The sequence below is a fragment of the Onychomys torridus genome, chromosome 16 (assembly GCF_903995425.1).
Source record: "Onychomys torridus chromosome 16, mOncTor1.1, whole genome shotgun sequence".
Classification (NCBI taxonomy): Eukaryota; Metazoa; Chordata; class Mammalia; order Rodentia; family Cricetidae; genus Onychomys; species Onychomys torridus.
In genome coordinates, this window is record NC_050458.1 from 5,545,145 (window position 1) to 5,569,887 (window position 24,743).

General features: G+C 46.3%; 1 protein-coding gene across 2 annotated transcripts in view; it reads right to left on the reverse strand.

The window, feature by feature from the left end:
* Ubr5 (ubiquitin protein ligase E3 component n-recognin 5) overlaps positions 1-12,181 on the reverse strand; it is a 116,423-nt gene extending 104,242 nt beyond the window's left edge. For both annotated transcript variants that reach the window (XM_036208260.1, XM_036208259.1), the window contains exon 1: positions 11,684-12,181. In XM_036208260.1, coding sequence (XP_036064153.1) covers positions 11,684-11,745 — 62 coding nt within the window. In that variant the 5' untranslated portion in view covers positions 11,746-12,181. The remainder of the gene's footprint in view (positions 1-11,683) is intronic.
* Positions 12,182-24,743: the final 12,562 nt, after the last annotated feature.

The window sequence follows — 24,743 nt, forward strand, 5'->3', positions numbered from 1 at the left end:
GGAGTCTTGAGCATTTGTGCCGTGGTGGTGGTGCACACCTTTAACCCCAGCACTCAGGGGGCAGAGGCAAGCAGATCTGTGAGCTGAAGGCCAGCCTGATCTACAGAATAAGTTCCAGGACAACCAGGGCTAAAAAGAGAAACCCTGTCTCAAAAAAAAGAGGGGGGCACGAGGTATATAGTGGAATGTATGTCTTTGCTTGAGCAAAACCTTGGATTCCAAAGGGGGAGTACTTAAACCAGGCTAGTCTACAATGAAGAACGGTGTTTCTTTAAGACTTTGAGACAGATGATGACCCAGAGCAGTAACCATGCAAGTGACTTCTGTGGGGGAGGGGCAGCAGACAGAACAGGGGTCTCACCAAATAGACCTCGGCCTCTCCAGCTGGACCAACTACCATACTACTTTGGTCAAAAAAACAACATAGGAAACTAATCAGCAACAACCTGATACTCCTTCCCCCAAAGCCTTTCATACAAACCATCTTTATCATCAGATACTAACCTACTACTGCTGTCTCTTTCCCCATCAAATGAACTTCCTAATCTCAAATTTAACTTGGTCCTTAAGACAAAAATCCAACCTCCGCTTCTGAAATGCCAGCAAGCAGGCTTTCACGAAAAACCCAAATGAATTTCCACCTCCATCTTTAGGAAGAGTCCTGGAGAGGCTACCACAGATCATCCGAGGAGCTCCAGGGGTGGTGAGTATCAGCCTGGCGTTTGGTTTGGGGTGTTGATTTCGATTTGGTTAGGGTTTTCTAGACGGTATACAGGAAGGTTTCCCAACAGTCTTTCACTATAGCCTAGGTTAGCCTAGAAATCACGGCAGTCTTGCTGCCCCTGCCTCCCCAGTGCTATGACTACAGACATGAGCCACCAAGTCTACCTTAAAACTGGTGTATTAGTTCAAGTGAAGATGGGGAGTAGCTCCTAAACTTAATTCTGAAGGTGCAGCTCCTACTGGAGCAGAGGCAATTTCTTAAAATGGGTAGGCTCTCAATACTTTTGATCCTGTACCACAAAACTATGGCCCAAACTAATGGAGGAAAAAAATAATGACTCACTCAGTCTTGTAAGCAGCAATCCAGAATACAATTACAGTCAATGGAATTCTAATGTCTTTGAAAAAACGTAGAATGTAATTTTTCAGGTATGTTTTACCAGCATGTGTGTCTGTGTACCATGTTCATGCCCAGTACTTGAGGAGGCCAGAAGAACTAGAGGTAAAGATGGCTGTGAGCTACCCGCACACTGGGATCTCTACCTTCTGTTACAATAGCCAGTGCTCTTAACAGCTAAGCCACCTCTCCAGCCCCAGATATATAATTTCCATAAGAAAATTTGCTAGCGAAAATGCAATTTGAGTGTTTTTCTTGAAAAACAGTCTATAAAATTATGGTCATGATAAACTAAATAAAAAACATTCATATACAAAAAAGAGACAATGTACATGAGGCCTTGGTTTGATCTCCAGTACCAAACAGAAGGACACACAGAAATACAAGGAGAGAGAATGAGAAGAAATCAAAGTATGAGCTGTGACAGAACAGACCTTTTTATTCTGTTTTCCAGATTTTTTAAATAATTTTCTTATATAGCAAAGAAATTATTAAAAACAAGGCATCAGCCAGAAACAGAAAAAAAAAAAAAAAAAAAAAAATTTACATCAACAAAAGAACAAGTCAGACTTGAAATTGTGGTGTACCCCCACAAGGAATACTATTATTCGTGTGCTAATATAAAAAAGAATCAACTCTACACTTCAACACAAGGCATCAGGAAAGCAATGCGTAAAATGCTCAAGACTCCATTTATTATGCTAAAAACTGAGTCAACAGCCGGGCGGTGGTGGCACATGCCTTTAATCCCAGCACTCGGGAGGCACAGCCAGGCAGATCTCTGAGAGTTCGAGGCCAGCCTGGGCTACAGAGCGAGAACCAGGAAAAGGCGCAAAGCTACATAGAGAAACCCTGTCTCGAAAAACCAAACCAAAACAACAACAACAACAAAAAACCTGAGTCAACAGACTATCTGTCAAAGGAGAAGAAACTGAAAAGAGACACTGGCACCAAGTGACTTCTTAGAGTGATGGAATGTTCTGTATCTTAACTGTGAAGGCAGTCTCCACCTTAGGCTGTCTTCACACTCCCAAGCGTACACACACACATCAAACAGTTAAGTTACTCCATATGTAAATAGACAAAAGGCTGGGGGTGATGACCAATTTGAACCCAGCACTCAGGATACATGGGCAGGCATATAACTCTCTATAAACTTGAGCCCAGCCTGGTCTACATAGAGTACTAGGCCAGCTAGGGCTACAGTCTCAAAATAAAAAGCAGTAAATAAAATGTTTTATTAGCATGAACTACACCATCTGAAACTGGATATGGTATTTCTGCTATGTAACAAATTATACTTAGAAGTGAGATAGCACTAGATACCGCTGGCAAGAATAAAACATTAAATGCCTTATTAAACAATAATTTCTAGGGGCTGAAGAGATGGCTCAGTGGTTAAGAGCATTGCCTGCTCTTCCAGAGGACCTGGGTTCAATTCCTAGCACCCACATGGCAGCTACAACCTGTCTATACCTCCAGTTCCAGGGAATCTGACACCCTCACAGACATACATGCGGGCAAAACACCAATGTACATAAAATACAAATAAATAAATTATAAAAAATTAAAAAAATAATTTCTAAGGGCTTATTTAATACTTTCACCTCTAAATATTAACTTAGGGAAAAAAACATCACCAGGCAGTGGTGGCACACACCTAGCACTTGGGAGGCAGAGCCAGGTGGATCTCTGTGAGTTTGAGGCCAGCCTGGGCTACAGAGAGATCCAAGACAGGCACCAAAACTATACTGAGAAACCCTGTCTCGAAAAACCAAGGAGGGAGGGGGGGTCATCCCCTTTTCACATCCTACTCTCTAGTGTGTTCCCACAGGAAATTATTTCGTCCGCATACTTGCCAGCAGTGCCACATCACAATTACAAACAACTGTGGGTAAGATGCCTCCCGAACACGCTGAGGCTAGGGTGTAACTCAGTGGTAGCTCAGCACCCTAGAAGCACCAGGTTCCACTCTCAGCACTAAAAAAGACAAATTACAGTACTGAGCTGTCAGGAACATAAAGGTTTCCAGTGTGGAACAGTGTGTGGTAGCTCGTAACTATAATCCTAGCACTTAAGAGGCTGAGGAGGATTACAGTTTAAGGGTTACATGGTAAATTCCAGACTGGGCTGGACTACCCAGTGAGATTGAGTCAAAAAAGTTAAACTCCATTGTGTCCCACACTCCCTTGAGACGGTCAGGTTCAAAGAAGCTGTGCTGGCACACACCTGTTAATCCAAGACCTAGGGAGGCTGAGGCAAGCAGACCTCTGTGAACCCAAGGCCAGCCTCCTACACGGCAGTTCCCGGCCAGCCAGGGCTAGAGAGTGACACTCTGTCTCAAAAACTATTTAAGAGTTCTTGTTCTTTGTTTGTTTGTTTGTTTGTTTGTTTGTTTGGAGTCAGGATTTCTCTGTGTAGCCCTGGCTGGCCTGGAACTATCTCTGTAGCCCAGGCTGGCCTCAAACTCACAGACATCCTCCTGGCTCTGCCTCCCAAGTGCTGGGATTAAAGGCGTGAGCCAACACCACACAGCTTTTTTTTAAAAATAATTTATTTTTATCCTATGTGCATTGGTGTTTTGCCTGCATGTATGTCTGTGAAAGGGTGAAAGGTCCCCTGGAACTAGAGTTACAGACAGTTGTAAGTTACCATGTGGGTGCTGGGACTTGAACTCAGGTCCTCCAGAAGAGTAGTCACTCTTATAACCACTGAGCCATCTTGTTGCTTTTGCGAATTTCAGTCCCCAGCGCCCACGTGGTCTAACAACTGGTTGTAACTCCAGTTCCATAGAATCCCATGCCCTCTTCCATGTATGTAGTGCACAGATATGCAAGCAGGCAACACACACATAAAATACAATTCAATGGAACCAACTAACTTTACTATGTAGAATTATCAAAATTATCAATCATAAAGACAACAGGAAAATCTGAACAGATTTTGGCACTAATGTATTTTAGGTATTTAAAGGTTCAGTGCTAAGAAATACAATGAAAACATATCAATTAAACTAACTGGTGCAGGCCCATTAAGACACCTCAGCTAGTGAAGGTGCTTACTGCCAAACCCTGACAACCTGCAGATTTGGTCTGAAGGGGACCCACGCGGTGGAAGGACAGAACCCAACCTACATCTCTGACTCCCACATGTGTACTATGCACACATGTTCTAGTGTGCACATGTGCAGGTACTTGCACACACATGCACACAGCGCACAATACAAACCTAGGGCCCTTTATGTCTCAGCTGATTTACACACTTGACACACACACTCACTCACTCACTCACTCACTGGCTCAAGCACACCCAAATAACTGTATTTTAATTTAATAAAATAAACTTTTGACAGAAGGCCAGGACTAGTGGGGCTGGGATTGGCATGAGCTGGCCCCGATTTATAACTACTGAGACTGGGTGATGAGTACCTAATGTTCAGTTTACTATTTTCTCTACTTCTGCAGATGTTGAAATCTTCCAAAAGGCTTTTAAATACTAATATTCAGGAGATATTTTTAAAACCTGGTAACAGAAGAAAAAAAAAAATCAACAATTCATAATCAGAGCAAGCCAAGGGAAAATTTATTTCCTTATGATCAGAATGGCAGGGCATCAAGTCAAAATAAATACAAACAAAAAGCCACAAGTGGTAACTGCAGTGTTTTCTCAGACAAGGAAAAGGATACCAAGTACATCCTGTTGCAACATAAAATTGCTCTCACGTGTATATATGTGTATATGCATGTGTGTGTGTGTGTGTGTGTCTGTGTGTGTGTGTCTGTGTGTGTGTGTGTGTGTGTGTGTGTGTGTGTGTATGGCTTGTGCTTATAGGCCCCATGGCTAAAGCTAGCTATGAATGAAGTTCAACACAAAATTATAAGGTTACCTTTTAAAAAGAGACTGTTTAAAGATTCATTACTGTTAAAAACTGAGCATGCCTGTGTGTCTGTGGATGTGTACACTTGAGTGCAGTGGCCTCAGAGGCCAGAGGAGCAGAGCCTATGGAGCTGGAGTCCGACGCCTGCATGAGCTGAGAACTGGTCCTCCGCACACGAGCAGCGCATGCTCTTCACCACTGAGCAATGCTGCTCCTGTCCCTACTTATGGTACCTTCAGTGCAGTTTTCAAGGTGAACTTCAGAGAGGACGGTCGTGTTACAATCTCAACAAGCTGGACATGCCTGAGAGCCGGGAGAGGGCTGGAGAGGTAGCTCAGCAGGGAGTACCCACCTAGACACACAAGGAAATCCTGGGCTGACACAAGGAAAGCCGGGTGGGTGCCTTATGCCTCATATGCCTGTAACCTCTTGGGAGCAATCTAAAGGCAAGCTAGTGAAAATAAAGGGTCATCCTAGACTCTGCTCCGTTTGTGGTGGTGTGCACTACCATCCTGGCACTCAGAGGCAAAGAATAAAGTGTTCAAGGCCAGAGGGAAAGACACACATACTGATACTCTGTCTCAAAACAAAGATTGTACTTAGAGGCTCCCCACAGTGCACATACCTTTAATCCAAGGACTTAAAAGAGGTAGAGACAGGGGGATCTCTATGAGCAGCAAGACCTTGCCTCAAAAAACCAAAACAAAGTATTTGGATGTAAGCCAACAATCTCTATCATTCTATTTCCTTTAGTGCCTGCTCCCTAAATAACAAACTGTTAAGGGAACCTGTCTGCCCACCTCCACTGCTCACTCCGCACTGCCTCTTGCCAGCATGTTTCTTTCCCTGGTGTCTGTGCCTAGGTCTATGATCCAGTAGCGAACTTCTTGCCTTGTAAAACTCATCTGCCCATTTGTCTTTTCAGCTTCTTGTTGGGCTTGTCTACACCGTTTTCAATCTTTTTTTTCTCAAGCAACTGCCTTTAATCCATTTATTACACTTAACTGCCTCTTCCCCACAATGTTTCTAGTATGTCTTTAGATGACAATCTCAGTAACCAGTGGGATTCCTGCTAATTATGCCATGCTGTATCACACTTAGCCTAACACTTGGGTGTTGTTTCTGGTGGGGATTGGGGCAGGGACCACTGAAATTCCAGGCACTTTAATCATTATAACCCCACCCCCCCACCACCACCTTTGTCCAGCTCTGTGTAACCACCCCTCTATACCTTTTGGCTCCTGCTCAAGTGCAAAGACATAAAACCCATAGTCCTAAAAATGTTTTATTTTTAGCCTTGTTACATTTAGCCAATCCCTAATTCTCAAGACACAGTGGGTGCACTGATGGACCATTCTATCTGCACTGTCAGAAATGGAACTGGAGTATGTGGTCTTCACAGAACTTGATATATGTCTATTTACTGAAGGACTGACTTCGATGTTAATTTTCATTAGCTTTCAATTAGCATGTTTTGAAACTAACTTAAGAACCTGGTTTTGCCAGGCAGTGGTGGTGCACATCTTTAATCCCAGCACTCGGGAGGCAGAGGCAGGCAGATCTCTGTGAGTTCGAAGCTAGCCTGGTCTACAGAGCGAGATCCAGGACAGGCTCCAAAGCTACAGAGAAAGCCTGTCTCTAAAAACTACAAAAAAGAATCTGGTTTTTTCATCTGTATTAAAGATAATCTTGGCCCAGGATTCTCCCCTCACATAGTTGACATTTTGAATTTGGTAATTCCAGGCTGTAGGGCACAGTCCTGTTCTTACCAGAGAGTCTAGTCTCTGGCCTAGAGCCACTACAGGCCAGCAGCAATGTCCTAGCTGAGATTCCAAGTTAGGAGCGTGTGCTTAGCATGCCTGCAGGCATGGCTTCAGCACTCAGCACTGAATGTCGGCAAATACTGCCAGGTAGCCCCTGAAAGGTAAAATCGCCATCAGCTGAAACGGCAAACTTGGGGTAAGAGTCTGGGGTTTTGTTTATTAAAGACAAGGTCTCACTGTCAATCAAGTGGCCTGGAACTCAAAATCAGACTAGGCTGACCTCAAACTTGCTGCAATTAGGGCCTCACTCTCCTAAGCGCTAGCTAAGATTGCTGGCAGGAGTCATCATGCCCATATTGTTTTTCATTTATACTAGTATGTTCAGGGCATGGAGACGTAGTTCTGTGGTCCAGCACTTACCTAGCATCCTCAAGCTCCTAAGGTCAATTCCCCAGCAACCTGGAGAAGGGGAGGGAGGAAAACTGTGGGAGGTATTCTAGGATGAGTCAAGCTCTCACAATGCTGCGTGAAGGCCAAGCAGCAAATACTACAAAAACAATTAAAGAAATCCTCTCTTCGTATTTCCAGACTCACATCTAATACTTGTGTTTCCACTCTCTCAGCTGCCCCTCCCTGACCTTGAGCCACTCCCCAGCCTACCAGTTTCAAATTCCTGTGTCTTCTATCTTGTAGCCTTCCAGCACCCTATTATTAGAAAAATATTATTAGAGAAAAAACCCTAGTGATGTGACCACTAAGCCTGATTAGAACTGATTACACAACACATTATATATAATGCAACACTCACAGGAATCCCACACACAATGACAACTGGTTTGTGTTATAATCAACCTGCACCCTAAGGAGTAATTTGAGGACAACCCACGTCATAGCCACATCACTTTAAAAAGACCTTTCCTTCCTTATCTAGCAGAAGGAAAGGGTTAAGAAAGTCAGCTGACCCCCCCCCCCAAAAAAAAGCAACTAACCTGGAGAGAGGTAGGTATTGGGCAGAAGTTGTTCAAACCTCGAGGACACCAAAATCTGTCTTTAAAACTAAAATCAACTCACCCCAAATGCCAAATATTAAGTACAGACTACATAGATCTTGTGTGGGGGTGGGGGCTGGTGACACTGCTCAGCAAGAATATGCTCTGGCTGGGCAAGCCTGATGGCCTCAGTTTGACCCCTGGAACCCACAGTAGAAACAGAGGACACACTCCTGAAAGTTGACCTCTGAACCTCCACACACATGCTGTGACACTCACACTTGTACACCTACACACACATCACATACACATGTACACAATATTAGACCACAATACTGGGCCAGCAAGATGGTTCACTGGGTAAAAGACCCTTGCCACCAAGTCTCCAGGATCCAAACTATAGAAGCAAGTCGTCTCTGACCTCCATACCCATGCTGTGGCACAGTCATGTACACACCAATTTTGTTTCTTATATATTCCACGAGCCACGTAACTGAAGAACAAGTTTCTAGCCGCGGATGAACAGGCAGGTATTGTGTGCAAGGCTGAGATGCCTGGGACAGTGTAAAAGATGCTACAAACACCAAGTCAGGGCACCCACCAGCGTGCAGATTTCAACTGGAGTCCATTGTGCATCTCTCTGGGGTCATTCCACAAATCTCTTCACCTCTCTGTGAGGAGCACAGCTCACTTCTCAGGCCATTTTCCAGAGATTGGTGGCAGGGTACTTCCAGCTCTCCCCTCAGCCCTCAAGCTTCAGAATCACAGTTCGGATCTATTTCTTCTGTTGTCTGAGACATTGGTAAACAGGAACTAGAACAAGAAATTCACTAGAGAGCTAGGGAGGGGTTCAGTCAGCATAGTGCTGGCTATGCCAACATGGGGATCCCAATTCCATCTCCAGAATTAACATTAAATGAAATGGACTCTTCTGTCACTAAGCAGCCTCTTCAGCACTCAGGAGGAAGCCTTCAACAGGCCGTGCACTAAGCAGCACAACAGTTTTTTGTTAGTCTGTTTGTTTTGTTTTTGTTTTTCGAGACAGGGTTTCTCTGTGTAGCTTTGCGCCTTTCCTGGATCTCACTCTGTAGCCCAGGGTGGTCTCAGAACTCACAGAGATCCACCTGGCTCTGCCTCCCGAGTGCTGGGATTAAAGGCGTGCACCACCACCGCCTGGCAGCACAACAGTTTTAAGTTTAACTACCACCAGGGTTTTTTTTGGTTTTTTTTTTTGTGGGTTTTTTTGTTTTTGTTTTGTTTTGTTTTTCAAGATAGAGTTTCTCTGCGAAACAGTCAGAGCTGTCCTGCAACTCACCCTGTAGACCAGGCTGGCCTTGAACTCACAGGGATCCACCTGCCTCTGCCCTCCCAAGTGCTGGGATTAAAGGCATATGCCACCACCGCCTGGCGTTCGTTTATCTACCACCTTAATGAACATGTTATAACTCAAAGTTACCTGTCTTTTCCCTTACTTCATAAGAAACTCATACCAGGGATCTAGAAAGATGGCTTAGCAGTTAATAACACTGGCTGCTCTTGCTGAGGATGTGGGTTCCATTTCCATCACCCATATCCAGCAGCTAACAATCACCTACAATATCTCCAGTCCCAGGGATCTGACACCTTGTTCTGATGTCCTGCACATGACACACACATGGCACAGACATACACATGCAGGCACTCATATATACACATAAAGACAAAGTTAAAAACTCTTCCCAGGTGTTGCACACACCTGTAAGCTCAGCACCAAAGAGGCTAAGGCAGAAAATTGTGAATTCAAGCCAGCATGGGCAACACAGAGCCCCCCCCCCAATCCCATACTGCTATCTAGACAGCAAAAAGTCACAAATATCTATAAACATTCTTAATCCAGTACATGGACTCTAGAAGAGTCAAAACAAAGCTGGGACTAGAAAAACAGCAGCTTTAAAAAAAACTGCAAATTTCTCAAACAGCTAAAGTAAAAAGAACACTAAAAAGTGAATCAAAATGCCTGACACACAGGAGATGTAGCACAGTTGGTGGAGTGTCTGTCTGGCAAGCATGAAGCCCTGGGTCCTAGGCCCCTGTAAACTGGGTGTGGTGGCTCCAGCCTCTAATCACAGCGCTAGGGAGGTAGACAGGAAAATAAGAAGTGCAAGGTCATCATCAGACACACAGTGAACTCCAGGCCAGCCAGGACCCTGTCTAAATAAATAAATAACACAAGGTTGGTAACACCAAGACAAGGGTTTTGGCATACAAACTCAACTGAATAGGCTATTTAAAGTTCTTGGTACATAAAGTCAGTGTGTGCTACCACAACAAGCATGCCCTCCTCTGGTGCACCTTTCTAAGTTTCAAGACAAATGACTCAAACACACCTCTCTGAATGGCAGCAGCGCCTCCTCATTACTAGCCTGATTCTAAGATTTACTCGCCCCCCCCCAAAAAAAATCTGACGTTGAAGCTGTAAATAAGTACCTCCAATGCAATCAAGACAGACTAAGGCTTCTATAACAAAATATTGAAATAGTTTAAAGGTGGCTATAAGACAACTCCAAGCAGTTAATCTTTTCAAATAGCATTTTGAGTTCCACAAACATGTATTTAAACAATATGGCTAAAGATTAGAAAAATCCTCACCCAATGTCAGAAACTAGACTGCCGGCCCAGGATCTAAAAGCTGCCGGCTCAGGCCGAGGATACACTGACACTTTAGAGGCCAGTAGCACCTTAGGCCTCTTCCTCTCTCCGGGAAGCGCATGACAAACTGGGCGTCAGGCAACTTAAGTCATCAGGTCACTTAGCAAAAATTACACCTTGCTTCTAAACTTGGGCAACGATGGCCTTCCACACGCAAAAGAAATATGGGCCAGCAGGGCCGCATTCAGGGAGAGGGAAGCTTAAAATGCCTCACTTTCTGACCTGTAAACATTCGGTCCATCATTAGATCTAAGTCCTAGATAGCGTGACACGCTTTAATGGAGGCTTCTTTCAACCTCCGAGTCGGCTTTGCAAGAGTACAGGAACTTTTCCTGCTTTATCTTAGGTCCCAGAGAGCATGTGACCCTCCAACTCAATATTCGAAACTGGCAAGGCACAGTGACGGAGCCAAGGGGAAGAATCCGAATCAAAACAGCCTTAAGAGATTTTTTTTAAAAATTTTAAATCAAAATTCCTCCTCTACTGGTAGCAAACCCAGAAATCCAGAGTGTTAAGGCAAACAGCATTGCCAACTGCAACACGAAGAGTTTTCCTTTGACACTCTACGCAGATTTCAGCTGTCAAATTACAACTCGAGAAAACACTATCATTAGAATAAAAAAGGAAACAAAAAGGCCCTCACCACAGGGGCCCGGGTGCCGGAGTTTGGCAGAACCATTTCGAAGGAAGGAGGGCAAAGGGAATCCAATCCACTTCCCCACCCCCCTCCGGGGCAGTCAACCTCACCGCAGGGGCTCAAATCTAATAATAATAACAATAATCATGGCGCTCCCTCCCTCCCTCCCTCCCTCCCTCCGCTCCCACCCCACGGTCTGCCGGGAATCGGTCCTCCCCGCCTCCCCGGGGATGCCCAGCCCCCGGGACGAGGCTCGCGGGAGCCCCCGAACCCGCCGCTCCTCTTCCCTCTCTTTTCCACCTCCACCATCCCCCATCCGCATTGTCTGTCTCAATTCAACTTTGACTAATATGGATTCCTCGGGCCTGGGCCGGGCGCCCCCGGCTCCGCCGAGTTCAACGAGGTTCCTCGCGGGAGGGGGAGGGGGCTGCGCGCTAGGCCGTCTACACCGCCGCCGCCGCCGCGTCCACAGCACGCCGGCCCCCGCCCCGCCGCCCGGGGCTCCCAAGTTTGGCCCGCCCCGGGCCTACAGGGGGCGGTAGGGCCCCCGGCGCGGCCGTGGGGGAGGGGGAGGAGGGAGGCGCCCCTCCCCCGCCGCCGCCCCAGTACCTGTCATTGAGCTGGTCCTCGGTGCCCGGCAGCGGGTGGACCACGAAATGGATGGACGTCATGGTGCCGCCTGCGCGCCCCGCTCCCGGGGACGAGCCGCTCCCGCTCTCGCCCGGCCCCCCGAGCTCCTTCCCGTCCGCGGAGCCCACGGCCGCCGCCACCGCCTCCTCCTCCCGGTCCCCAAACGGAGGGCCGCGAGCGCGCAGGGCCCGCCGCCTCCCCGCCGAGCGTGTGTCCGCGGCCCGGCGGTCCGGCGCGGCGGGCGGGAGGGCGGATCAACGCGCCGCCCGCTCGGCCGGCCACGGCGCGCACGGACGAGGGCGGCCTGGAGCGCGGCGGGTGGAGGGGTCCCGGGGCGGACGCGGCGGACGCGGCGGACGCGGGGAGCGGGGAGGGACAGCAGCCCGCAGCGCGCGTCACTGGCGACGAACCGCCGCCGCCAGCGCCGCCGCCGCCATCTTCACTTCTGCCCCAGTTTCTCCGTCTCGCAGGCAGGGCGCCGATCGCGGGGGAGGGGCGCAGGGGTGGGCCGCGGGGGCGGGGCTCGGCGCGTGGGGCGGGGCTCCGGGAAACGGGCGGCCGGGCCCCGGCGATTGGGCGGCTTACCGTTGTCGGGCCACGGCGCTGTAAGGCGCTCGCCTATTGGCACGCTGGGCCGCGAGCCCGGCCCCCTGGGGCGGGGCGGCGTGTTCCGGGGAGCACGTGCTCGGGAAGCCGGGCGAGAGGGCACGCGCCCCAGGCTTCTTTTCGCCCGGATCCCTAATGGTCGCGCGTACCGGAATGGTCTGCTGTTGCCCCTCGTCCTCCAGGCGCAGTTACATTTAAGAGAAAGGTACTCTAAGGAAGCGGAGATGCTCGGCTTCGTGCGGCGGTTACGTAAGAGCCTTATCGAAATCTGATGTAGGGTCCTGGAAGTGACTTTGCAGCAGCTTTATCACTCTAAACTGGGTTCACCACCACTACCATCGTGCAACTACGCAGAGTGTGGAAATTTCTACCAATTTCCTGTTATTCGTGATTTTTTTTTTTTAGTGTACTTTAATGAAAGATGATACGCACCTGTTGTAGGAAGAGATTTCTTGTGATCCGAGCTATCAGAACCCGGACTTCAGCAATCTCTCCGTTGGTTTTTTGTTTTTGTTTTCCCATAAAACCAGTACAGGTTCCCTCTTAAAGTTTTCTGTGATCCTTTCAAAATACCAACTGCCTCTTTCGAGGGAAAAACTGAAAACCCGAAGCCTCTTCTCCAGTCTGTAACAGTAGTTCGATAAACCAGGCATACAAACGTTCTTAACGATGGCACGGCAGAGCAGTTTTCGTCTCTTCATGCTTTTTAGATTAGGAAATTCTTTTGAGCATACTGTGAAAAATTATAAATCAAAATTAAGTAGATACTCCTTGAGACAGATCAGTAACACTTCAGTACATCATCAGCTATAGCATCCACCTGGGTTAGTCTAAAAAGTGTTCTAGGCCGGGTGATGACTCATGCCTTTTGTCCCAGCACTCAGACCACAGAGGCAGTCGAACCTGAGTTGTAGACCAGCTAGAACTACACAGTAAAACCCTGTCTTGATCAACCAATAGTGTTTTGAAGGCCACTAAAACTGTGTAAGCAGCCTATGACTAATAATCATCCTGTCATTTCTACTTTTATTTTTTCTCAAGTCCATGTGATAGACACTGCGGGTTCTAGAACCAGACAAAGTTGAATTTTTGTGTCCTGTTTCTAATACTTAACAGAAAGTGGCCTTAATTATTTACCCTGTCGTAGCATTTTGTTGTGCGCATCATCTGAATACTGTATGTCAAACAAAAAGATGTGTCCATCACACAGCTGTTCGTAGACATAAGGAAAGGTTTTAATGTGCTCACTATGCACTAATTTGTACCTGATGTCTGTCTCATAATATACAAATCACACTGTTAGGTAAAGAGTGTCACCATTGCATATGTGAGGACCCTGGAGCCCAAACACCTTAGGTAAGTGCTGAGGCTCAGACTAAAACCCTATTGTTCTGATTCTCTTCTGACAATTCCATCATTCACACTGCCATATATCACATATCACAGCTGCCATCTAGTAGTTAATAATTTAGAAGGAACAGAGTATATAAAACCAATCCAAAAAGATAGGCATGCTAAATGCAGTGAGAGTACAGTTAAAAGAGGAAATGGTTCTGGCCAAGTAATTTAAGAAAACTCATGTAAGCAGAGCTTCCACTGATGCTCTGAACAAATAGGACTTTCAGATTTGCTCCTGAACAGGGCTCACACTCTGCCCGTCTGCTTTGCCATGTTTCTTTCTTCCAGACTGCCCTTCTCCATCTTTTCATTATGCTTCTAGACTGATTCATCCATTCCTAGTTTTCTGTACCTAAGACCCGAACTCCAGTCTCCTCACTCAAAGCAAACTGTACAAACTGCCTCAGTGGTCTTGATGGGTAACCTTCTGGCTCTGCCCCTCCCCTCAGCCCCAGATAATACATTAAGGAGAATTTTCATCTGGGAAGGGGATAAGTAAAGACATGGAGTTGTAATCATGCAGCTCGTGAAGAAATAGATGGGGGTGGCTGTGTGGTGGTTTGAATAAGAGTGGTCCCCACAGGGTCATTGATTCTTAGTCACCAGGAAGTGGAACTCTTTGGAAGGGTTATAGGCTGTATTAAAGGAAGTGTGTCAGTGGGGGTGAGCTTTGCAGTTTCAAAAGGCCAGGCCAGATCGATGGATCTCGCTCGCTCTCTCTGCTGCCGCTGCCTGTGCATCAGGATGTTGAACTCTCAGCTCCTTCTATAGCACCATGTCTGTCTGTCTGCATGCCACCGTACTCTCTACCATGATGATAATGGACTAATCTCTGAGACTGTAAGCAGTCCCCCAGTTAAATGCTTTCTTTTGTAAGAGCTGCGTTGGTCATGCTGTCTCTTCACAGCAGCAGAACAGTGACAAAGAGACGCTGGTACCAGGAGTGGGGAATTGCTGTGACAGGCCTGACCATGCTCCTTGTTGTAAAATGGGGACTTGGTGATTTGGGGTAGAGAAGTGTTTGGATGCTTTAAGCAGGGTTTAATGAGCCATCCTAATGGGAGCATGGAAGACAGTGCTGAGAGCAAGTTCAAGTGTGGAAGGTCAGCTCAAGAAATTGTAAAGGACAAGACTGTTAGTAAGCCCTGGAGACCATTGTAAATGATATTTTAGTGAAGAATGTGTCTGCTTTTTGCCCTTGTCCTAAAAATCTGCCTGAAGCTAAATTAAAGAGTTTTGGGTTAATGATGTCAGAGGAGATTCCAAGACAGCCTGCTATCGACTGTGCCATGTGGTTATGAGCAATCACTTATATGAATGTCTGTAATGACAAGGAAAAAGATAGACGAAGAGAAATGCCAAGTGTGCAGTTTGAGGAGAGAAGGAGCCCCAGGAAGTGGAATGGCGCTGAATCCTGTGCTCAAGGAGATAAAAAAGTTCAAAGGAAAGCTTGGCACTAAATAAAGGGAGTGAGGACCTCAGGGCAAGACCCTGCTCAAGTAAGTTTCTAACTTGTGGAAGGGAATTAAAGGAAAACATAAGCAGTAAAGGAAACCATCAACAATAGAAAAGCTGATACAAACGTAACTGAAAGAAGGGGACAAGTTCCAGCACCACCAAACAGCAAAACTTGGCAGCTTTGGCCACGCGGCTCTGGATTTAGAGTCAAGAATACAAGAAAGGCCGGGTGGTGGTGGCGCACGCCTTTAATCCCAGCACTAGGGAGGCAGAGACAGGCGGATCTCTGTGAGTTCGAGGCCAGCCTGGTCTCCAAAACGAGTTCCAGGAAAGTCACAAAGCTACACAGAGAAACCTTGTCTTGAAAAACCAAAAAATAAATAAATAAATAAAAGTAAAAAATAAAAAAGAATACAAGAAAGGGATTGTGAAAGCTCCCTCTGTGGCTAAGGAAAATCACTGAGACCAGGCATGTATATGAGGTGTCCCTGCATGCAGTCCCAGAGAGGCCATTTCTAAGAGTTCCACTCTCTGGTGACTAAGCTTTCAAAGGTGTGAGCTTGTGGCGGTCCACTCTTAGTTAAACCACCACACTGCCATTGCACGGAGCTGTGAAAGTGAAGCCTAGATTGTGTTGACAACCCCAAGATGTTGGAAATACCAGAGTAGTGGGATACCTGCTGAGGAAAGCTGCTAACAGGGAGTGGAACCAGCCCAAGAGAGAAGTCTGCTGCAGTCAACCAAGCTGAGAGGGGTTGGAGATCTGAAGGAAGAGCGCTTTGACATCAGGCATGGAGATGCAGAGTCTGGAGTTCGCCCAGCTGGTTTCCGGTCTTGCCTTCCTTGGTCCAGTATTTCCTCACTGCGCTCCCTTTCCTCCCTTTTAGAATGGTAATGTATATTCTGTGCCATTGTTTGTTGGAAGTATGTGATCTGTTTTTAGAGTTTGATTTTACAGGGGATTTTAGTTAAGAGATTATCTTGAGTCTCAGAAGAGACTTTGAATTTTTAAACAATGTTGAGACTGTGATAAATAGCTGGGTTTTTCTTTTTTTGTTTTTTGTTTGTTTGTTTGTTTTCTAGACAGGGTTTCTCTGTGTAGCTTTGTGCCTTTCCTGGAATTCACACTGAAGTCCAGGCTGGCCTCGAACTCACAGAGATCCGCCTGCCTCAGCCTCCTGAGTGCTGGGATTAAAGGCGTGCGCCACCACCGCCCGGCTACAGCTGGATTTTTTTAATGCATTTTTTATTATGATATGGCTACAAGCCTGTGGGGGCCAGGGAGTGAAATGTGGTTTTAATAGGTCTGGTCCCCACAGACTCATACATTGGTCACCAAAGCAGAAGAGTGACCAAGACAAGCAGTAAACAGTGTTCAAATACATCAATTACAAGCCCTTTGCAAAGTAGAGTGTAAGGCCAGCCTAGAAAGGGAGCCGAGACATGATGGTGTGCACCAATAATCCTAGCTACTCAGGAAGCTGAGGCAGCAGTTCAGGCCAGTCTGATCTCACATACCGTGATTGCACACATACACATAGACATTTATAGTCAAAGGGAAGTTGTGTGTGCCCAGCAGCAGAGCAACAGACTCAGTCAAGGACTGAAAAAAAAAAAAAAAAAAAAAAATCATGGAAGAAAAGAAGTCGGGGAACATTGTCTCTAATAATCAGAACTAATTCTCTCTTTGTAGAGAATTCTCCAAGTTAGAAGGGTTAAGCAAAATACTTCTCTAAGCATACTTAAAAGCACAAGAAAACTGACAAAATGGCGGCGGTCAACTACTAAACTGGATCCAGACGCAGGGAAGTGAGTACCGTGTTTCGGAACAGCTTTCACCCATCCCACAGAGACAAGCTCAGAAGCTGCCTGTTGAAAGTCTCTGATAGACCCTCAGAGCTAGGAGACCAGGGATGTGTTATGCCCAGATCTCAGGGACCCCCCTAAAAGACCACCACGGAGACCGAATCCCGTATTTAAAAGCAAAGAGACTTATTTTCAAGCTCAGAGCTTGGTCTCTCTCTCTGACACAGTGTCAAGAGCAGAGCGCCCTGAGCCCAGGCAAGGTGGGGTTTTTATCATAGCAGAGGTTGGGGTGAGTGGATTTTTAGGGTTTAGGACCCTGATTTGTCTAGGGGTATAGGGAGTGTTTGGAATGTCAGGTATTTCCTCTTAAATGCAGGCCTTCCTGGGTCCTGTTATTGCCTGTCATGGTAGCTGTGTGGTCAACCCCCACCTCCACCCCCGCCCGCCCGGTGTGTCCAGGACTCTCCAGTGCAATGGGAGGTGCTAATGCACCTCTTTATGTTACATCCTGAAGGACTAGGTCCCTAAAATGGACTTAGATTTGGGTTTTCTGAAAGCAGTCATTGAGAAAAGGGTTTGGAAGGAAATAGTTCGTTTAGAAAATGATTGCCGTTTGTACTGTTAGAGCAGCAATAGCAGCCCGGGAAGGAAAAATTGGTCACAAGAATAGAATCTCCGGCCTGAATAGAGACCTAACATTCCAGTTGGGGGAGTCAGTAACCTGGCTAAGGACCCACCCCCTAGGGGGTGGATTTACCTTAAGGGATACTGAAGACATAGGCTGAATAATTATTCCTTTAATGAGGTGGGTACCTCTCCTTCCCAGAGTCCCTGCCCCCTAGCACAGTCCCTGCAAGCCACCATGAGGTCACCCTGAGGTTAGTTGAGTCACAACTTTTCCTTTTGCTTTTTTCTCAGCTGCTGGCTAGAACCTAAGTATGCTTTTCCTGATTCTTTGGGCTCCATACTCTTTCTCTAACTCTCCTCCCTGTCATGTGGTGTTTGGTGACGATGTGGCTGCTGCTCCACTGTGTGTCAAGTTTCCAAGGTAGTAACTCAAACAGCATGGGTCACTTTTTTCCTTCCTCATTCTCCTCTAGGCAGCTGCCAAGATTAATAACGCTGCCTGTCCTGTGTTTTTATTTTATCTTATTACTTGTTTATTTAGTTTTTTGAGATAGGTTTTCTCTGTATGTAATAGCCCTAGCTGTCCTAGAACTCTGTAGACCAGACTGACCTGAAACCCTCAGAGATCCCGCTACTGAGTGCTGAGATTCAAAGCATGCACCACCATGCCCAGCTTATTTATTTTATGTTATTCATTTTTGGAGACAGGGGTTTTTTGTTTGTTTTTTTGTTTGGTTTCGTTTGGTTTGGTTTTTTGAGACAGGGTTTCTCTGTGTAGCTTTGCACCTTTCCTGGAATTCACAGGCTGGCCTCAAACTCACAGAGATCCGCCTGGCTCTGCCTCCTGAGTGCTGGGATTAAAGGTGTGCGCCACCACCACTGGCTCTTATTTTAAACTCTAATAAAATTGTTCTCAAGCTTATTTGTGTCTGTTTTTAAAACCTTGTATTAATGAGACCAAGAATCCCAAGAGGTGACCCTGATATCCTAGTATCAATACCATGTGGGAATGCATCAATAAGGTATAAGCGGAGAACTTGAAGGAGGCTGGCTGGTGCCTGTTTACCTTCTCAGGGAACTGGAATGCAGTCCTCCTTGGAACCCTCTGGGAAACTGTGCCACACCCCACAATTAACCTCCTGAGGAGGGATACTTAGCCATCATCTCCAGCTCTCAGTGGTGAGTGTCTGAGGGAATCTTAATCTGCTGGCATATGGGGCCTTCCATATTGTGGGCAAATCTCACTTCTACGGTCAGAGAATAGCCCCAAGAACTTCAAGAATATGTACATAATTTGGTAACTTAACAATGAAAAAATCAAAAGAACACTAAAGGCCTTTGTAAATGGCGTGGTGATGCATGCCTGTAAGGTCAGCACTGGGGAAGCTGAGGCAGGAGAGCGGGAGTCTCAGGCTAGCTTGACTACAAAGCAAGTCCTAGACCAGTCTGGGTGACACAGCCAGACCCTGTCCCCCATGTTCATAACAATATAAGAACATGTGTGGGACCAGTGCCTGTAATCTCAACACTCAGGAGGAGGGAGAGACACAATGTCCCTTCAAGTTTGAAGGCCTCCCAGGCTCCAAGATGAAACCAAAGAAACCGGGCTGCAGAGACGGCTCAGCAGTTGAGAGCACTTGCTGTTCTTCAGAGGACCTGGTTCAGTTCCCAGCATGCACATCAGCCAGTGACATCACTTCCTGTAACTCAAGTTCAAGGGATTTCACATTGTCCTCTGGCCTCAGAGGGTACCTGCACACATGGCATACACATGCTTGTGTGCACGCGCGCGTGTACACACACGCTCATAAATAAATAAAAATGAAATCATTTTTTTTAATGAAGGAGTATTCATTCTTCAGGTAAAAGGAAAATGTTTCCCAGTGTAAACTCAGAGAGACCAAGAAATAATGACTAGGTATAGTTGCACATGCCTTCAGCTCAAGGCCAGCCTGTCTACATACACAGTTCCAGCCCAGTCAGGGACAGTAAAACCCTGTAGAAATAAAAGAAAGGACAGAGCATGGTTTAGTGGTATATAGCGGTAGTCTCGACTGCTGTAGACACTGCCCAGGAGCTCAGGGACAGCCTTAGAAATCGCACCTCTAAAATAAGGCAGCAGTGGGGAAGTTGGTTCCATGCATGCATGCTGCCTAAGCAAGTCATGGGGCTTGGGCGGCAGGAGGAGCTCAGCCATAGAACACCTGCCTTTATGTGGAAGACCCTGCACTGGACCAACAGTGCAGAGACACAGGCAGCGGCTGTCAAGGCTGCACTGGACCAACAGTGCAGAGACACAGGCAGCGGCTGTCAAGGCTGCACTGGACCAACAGTGCAGAGACACAGGCAGCAGCTGTCAGTCAAGCCAGAAGACAGCAAGTTCAAGGCCTGGCTGGGCTGTGGGATGAGCTCAAAGCCATCATGGGCAACTTAGTGAGTTTCTTTCTCAAAAGGGAAAAGACCTGGATTCAACCCCCAGGAAGTGGGGAGGGACAGTACAGAAATACACTGGTCAAAGTGACAAAAGAAGGCTAAGTCTTACAATGTTTTGTTTTTTAAAACACGCTCTCAGCTGGGCAGTGGTGGTCCATGCCTTTAGTCCCAGCTCTTGGGAGACAGAGGCAGGTTGATCTCTGAGTTCCAGGACAGCCTGGTCTACAGAGTGAGTTCCAGAACAGCCAGGGCTACCCAGAGAAACTGTCTCTAAAAAGAAGGAAGAAAGGAAAGAAAGAAGAAAAACTATGTCAACGTCAATATTACAGATATTATTCTGGTAAGTGGGGAGAGAAGGAAAAATGAATACCACCCAGTTAACTTCTTGAGACTAGTAGCATGTCCTTGTTACAAAAATCTGGCAGTCATTAGAAGAAAAAATTGCATGAACAAGCATGCAAAATAATCAACAAATATGAGCAAAAGAAATTCACCAATAAATAGCAAAGATTTTAGTCCATAAATATAGGTTGGATGATTTGATCTATGAAAAATTAACCAGTATAACTTACCACATTCACAAAGGAGAGAAACCATTCAACATAGGAAGCGAAAGCCAGCTGCACAATTCTAACACCATTCATGAGAAGGATTTCAGCAAACTGAACAGAAGGGAGCTCCCTTAATTGTTCAAGGGTATTTATGAAAACCTTTTAAGAGACAGGGTGGGGGCACTCACCTGGAGTTCCATGCTAGAGCTAAGACAGGAGAGTCTGGAGGCCAGGAGTTTGAGAGCAGCTTGAGTAATTTGTGTGTGTGTGTGTGTGTGTGTGTGTGTGTGTGTGTGTGTGTGTGTGTTTTCCCTGTATCAATCAGTATACCATTCTTCTGGGCCTTGTTTCTGTGGCAGACTCTGGCATTGGCCTGGACCTCTCACTGACTAGGCTGGCTAGTGAACCCCAGGGGTCTACCTGGTGCCCCTCTACACCTCGCTTGAATTACATGTGTACACCACCTGACTTTGTCAGTGTAGGTTCTGGGGCTAGAACTCGGGTCCTTTACTGACCTAAGCCATCTCCTGAGCACTGAAGTTGGCATTACCCACCACAGCTCTTGAGGTTGAGGATTAGGGGGAGAAATAATGAAGAGGTTTATTTTTAAAAGAGATATAGCTAGACATGGTGGTTCATGCCTGTAATTTTAGCCCTTTGGAAGTTGGGAAATGAAAGCAGAATTTGCCATAAATTTGAAGCCAATTTGCACTACATAGTGAGCCCAGGATAGACCAGATAACAAAGTAAGATCTTGTCTCAAAAATAGGAGGGAAAAAAGGTCTGGTGTGGTGGCAAAGGCCTTTAATCTCAGCACTTGGGAGGCAGAGGTAGGTGGATCTGGGTGAGTTCAAGGTCAGCCAGGGATATAAAGAGAGATCCTGACTTAAAAATTGAAGGGGAAGGGAGGTAAAATAAGGCTGTGAATAAAAAAAAGCATAAATAAATAAACACCTGAGCATCATAGCACAAATCTATGGATCCCAGCACAAAAGAGGTGATGGCGCATGCCTTTAATCCCAGCACTCAGGAGGCAGAGCCAGGCGGATCTCTGTGAGTTTGAGGCCAACCTGGGCTACAGAGTGAGTTCCAAGAAAGGTGCAAAGCTACACAGAGAAACCCTGTCTCAAAAAACAAAACGAAAAACAAAAGAGAGAGAGAGAGAGAAATCTCAAATTCAAAGCTACTCCAGCTACCGTGTATCAAGAAGAAAGCAAGCAAGTCAGCCAGCCACATGTAGTAGCATATCTGTAATCCTATATAAGCACTAGAGAGACAGAGAAAGGGAGACTCCTTCGAGCTTGAGGTCAGTCTAGTCTATAGGACAAGTTCCAAGCTAGCCACAGAACTACATAGTAAGACACTGCCACCCCCACCAAACAAAACCAAGCCAAGCAAGAGAGGGTGTGCCACACGGTCATCAGTATAATGGTAAATGAAAGCTTTTTCCATCAAGTTGGAGGCAAGAGTACCTGTTCTTACCACTTGCTTTCAACATTGTACTAAGGGGGCTCTCTAGGACAGTAGAAGAAGAAAGAATCTTAAACAGGATTAATCTGAGGCTGATACCAAAGTGGAGGCAGAGGGCCAGCTAATGCTGTCAGTGGCTGTTACTGCTAAGCTGCCTAGAATTTAGAGTGGCCAAACAGACATAGCTTGGCTGACGGGAGATGATCATACAGTATAAGGACACCATATTTCTGAGAACTTCCATTGAATTAGGTTTAAGTACTAAGCTCTGGTCTTTCTTTAAAAGCACATAGATCCACCCCCATCCCATGGTCCTTACCAGTTCCATGTCTATAGAGGACTATGGGGGTCCAACCCCTTGATAGTCCCCTCCCAGGGTTTGGGAAGAATCTACAACCAGCTGATAATTTAATCTTTGATGAAAAGAAATGAGTCTACGTAGTCCACATACTTCATTCTTCTGAGTCAGTTCTCTCTCTACACAGCTTCTAGTCTGCCCTCGTGCCTAGCTCCTTTCTTGCCTGATTTCTGTCTGCATTTATCCGCTCTCCCCTCTAAGTTCTATCTTAATTCTCTCATCTTAGTCCTGCCCCATCTAGGTTCTCATCCATCTAGTTCTTCCCCATCTCAGCTCCTCTCCTGTCTCCTTCTTTCTCATCTTGTTCTTTCCCATCTAGTTCTTCCATTCTCCTCTTTCCTCTCTCTCTCCTCCTCTCAGACTCTTTATTCTCTCAGTTCTCCCCAAGTCTCTCACAAATTCAGTTACAAACCCCAGCAACAGCAATCCTCCAGCAGAGCAAGGTCACCAGGCTGGAATTCTTACAGGGTCATAAAGGCAATAAGTTTTCCTCAAGCAGTGACCACCAGGCTTTCTTTTACAACCCAAAAGGAAAGTGGTAAAGGAGGTCAACTAAGAACTAATGATCTGTTAGTGTATCAAAAAGGGAATTTATGTGTTCAATCTACATTCCTAGAAGTGGTTAGGTAAGAAGTTAGGAGTCTATAATGTTAGTAATAGAAAAGGAGCGTCTTGGATTGCGCAAGCTTTCCACAAGGGTGTTACCTTAGTTCAGGAGATTATTTGGCCTTGGATGCTTGATAGGTATTTTAGATAAATACACCGTTAGGAGTTCTTGGAAGCACACATAGCATTACAAGAAAATCACTACAGGAACCAGCTAATATATATATATACAGAAGCTAAAATATCACCAAGACTTCTTAAGCCATGGCTTGACCTTTGGAGAAGTCTTTGACTTTTCCAAGTAGCAGCTTTTGTGATAGTAGCTGAATTCCATTACATTTTCCTGCGGCTTGCAGCACAAGTCCCCAGGCACAGCTGCTAGACCTGGCAAGGCCTGCCACCCAACAAGATCAACCATGCCCAGGCCATCCTAAGGAGCCTGCCTAAATACAAATAGACAACAACAGAAAAAGATGATAATTTCTGTTCAAAGTTGTGTGTCTGAATGTGAAGCACAGGCTGTAGTGTAAGGATTATGTCCTTAATTACGTCACCAGCCTGCAAGGGAGTCCCAGCCCAAAAAGCGGGTGTGCCCTCTCTGTGTTCTCTCTTTCCTCTCCCCTTCCATACTCCCCCTCTGCATGGTCTTTCCTCTCTTCCCCTCTCCCCCTCTCCCCCTCTCCCTCTCTCCCTCTCTCCCCCTCTCCCCCTCTCCTTCCCTCCCTCTCTCCCTCTCTCCCTCTCTCCCCCTCTCCCTCTCTCTCCCAATAAAGCTCTAGAAAGGCAACTATAGCTCATGACTCTTCTGTCACTGATCCATCCAGCACTCTGCTCCATCAGCATGGCTGCCAAAGGCGGTGGCCAGCCACAAGCGACACCACTTAACCAACATGTAGTCCCAACAATAGGGAGACTCTGGCAGAGAGATCATGACTTTGAGGTCATTCTTCCCAACACAGTTTTAAGCTAGATCAAACCACAACAGCAAAAATTGTCTGAAATCAACATGCAAGTTTGCCATCCTGAGACCCCTAGCTTAGGGGATTGGCTGGGATATTGGCACACTGGGGAAGAGTCTGAAGTACCCCATAAGTTTATATTTGCAGACTTGGTCCCTAGCTAGTGATGCTGTTTTGAAAGTTTCTGAAAACTTTGGGAGGCAGGGCCTCACTGAAGGAAGTAGGTCACTAGGGGCAGATCTCTGGCAGTACACCACCCAGGCTACTTCCTGTCCACTGTGATGTGCAGATTCATCCTCTGCCAAAGGCTCCCACTGCCATGATGTTCTGCTACAATATGTGGCACCAAGCAACTGTAGGCTGGGCTTTCTGGGACTGTGAGCAAAAAGAAGTAATTCCTCCTTTAAACTGTTTCTGTCAAGGCAACACAAAAGTAAAGAGAGAAATCCAACAAATAAGCAGACTGTGAGCTCTGAAGAGGGGTCTCACTATAAAGCCCACACTGACTTGGAGTTTACTAACATGCTTTCTGCTTTAGCCTCCCAAGTACAGGCATGCCATCATGCCTGTCAAAAATAATTTAATGTATAAAAATTAGAACTAAGGGTCAGCAAGATGGCTCAGTATGTGTAGGCACTTGCTGCCAAGTCTGATGACCTGAGTTCAATCCCAGAACCCACATCCTGGAAGAAGAGAACAGACTCCACAAACACAAACATTAAATAAACTTAATAAAATTTCTAATTAGAAATAAAAATAAAGTTTAA